Below are 1,475 nucleotides of genomic sequence, written 5' to 3' on the forward strand. Positions count from 1 at the left end.
AAAGGTGGTCCAAACAAATCACACACACACACACACACACACACACATATATATATATATATATATATATAAAAGTGTGTGTATGTAAATATATACATACACACACACTGCTCTTTTTCCTTTGCTTTCATTTAAAAAAATGAAAAAACTCCCAGGTACTGTTTGTAATGGCTAACATACTGATATAATATTCCCAATAGTGAGAGAGATCAGAGATTTGATAACACACTTCTGAGCGAGATATCAAACTCACCAATCAAAGGAGACTGCTTGGGGCAGTAGGGCATGTCCTCTTTATTAAGAGCAGGGCCCAAAAGGGAGAGGTTGGCATAAACATCCGTGTGGTTGCGTCCACCGATTGTGTGTCCCAACGTAGAATCCGTCTTACGGAAAATCCGGAAAAAATATGACACTCTTTTCTGGTAGCCCTCTCTAGAGAGAAGAGCCATGACCACTAACTGGACGCCCAAGAACATGATTAGATAGCGCCATTTGGACTGCAGCGTGTACATGGTGACGGAGCTGTTCAGTGGAAGCAGTGCACCACGTTTGAGAGTCAGATGAACAGTCTTGGTGTGTTTAGGTTGGATAAGTTTGAGGTACTGGACTCTACGATGGTCTCATTCCTCTTATCTCAGATACTTTAAAGTTTTACTTGCATGCAAAGAGAAGAAACAAATGAAACAGATATGGAAGGCTGGATATGTACACAAATCAATTGTTTCAAGGATTGGCAGATGGATCAGATATGTGGAGATGTAAAAAGTTTGATGAAACACAAGGCACTTCAGATATGATGGATGAAAAGGCTAAGGAGAGGTATCATTTATTCTAACAGACGTTCAAGACTGCTGCATGTTGAATTAGATTTACTTTGCTCACTGGCAGTCTTTCAGCCTATTAATATGCAACTCCAAATGGAAACTCCCAGTGGTCCTCTGGTGTTTTCATGATTCAATGGTCTACTGAGCTTCCATCAAGCTCCACCAAAGCCGTGGGATTTGGAAGGATGTGTCCACTGGCTGAAAGGAAATGGGTTTTATTCCCAGAAGGTTCTCAACAGCAGCGGTCCTCTAAAAGTCTCATGGTCACTACAAAGTAAAGAGTGGGAGCCACAGAAGTCCAAGGTATTGTTTTGTAGTGTGTTGGTGTGAGATAGTGAGTATGGATATGCTTCTTGGATATGTAGGAGGGGAAAACAAAGAGGAGGGGGGAGGGATGATATCCAACACCCCCAGCTATTGTCTCATTCTGTCCTCGTGCAGGGGGAGGGTCCAACACCCCGTCCAACGCCAGCTGGTCCAATGACAGGAGTCAGTGTCTGAAAACAAAGGAGGAGATGTGAGGAGTGACCCAGAACAGAGGCTTTGCAATATGTTAAGTTTGTTTATTTCCTTCCGTACTCCATACCAATTCACTCAGTTTACAAAGAAAAAATAAATAAATAAAAATAATAGTATGTATGTATGTATGTA

At 41.7% G+C, this 1,475-nt stretch overlaps 1 protein-coding gene across 1 annotated transcript in view; it reads right to left on the bottom strand.

Annotated features, from left to right (window-relative positions):
• LOC107666799 (beta-1,4-galactosyltransferase 3) overlaps positions 1-1,475 on the bottom strand; it is a 56,522-nt gene that overhangs the window by 7,445 nt on the left and 47,602 nt on the right. Inside the window, exon 2 of the mRNA XM_016458242.1 lies at positions 254-1,321. Coding sequence (XP_016313728.1) covers positions 254-512 — 259 coding nt within the window. The 5' untranslated portion in view covers positions 513-1,321. The remainder of the gene's footprint in view (positions 1-253; positions 1,322-1,475) is intronic.

Source organism: Sinocyclocheilus anshuiensis, unplaced genomic scaffold (genome assembly GCF_001515605.1).
Source record: "Sinocyclocheilus anshuiensis isolate Anshui unplaced genomic scaffold, SAMN03320099.WGS_v1.1 scaffold267, whole genome shotgun sequence".
Lineage (NCBI taxonomy): Eukaryota > Metazoa > Chordata > Actinopteri > Cypriniformes > Cyprinidae > Sinocyclocheilus > Sinocyclocheilus anshuiensis.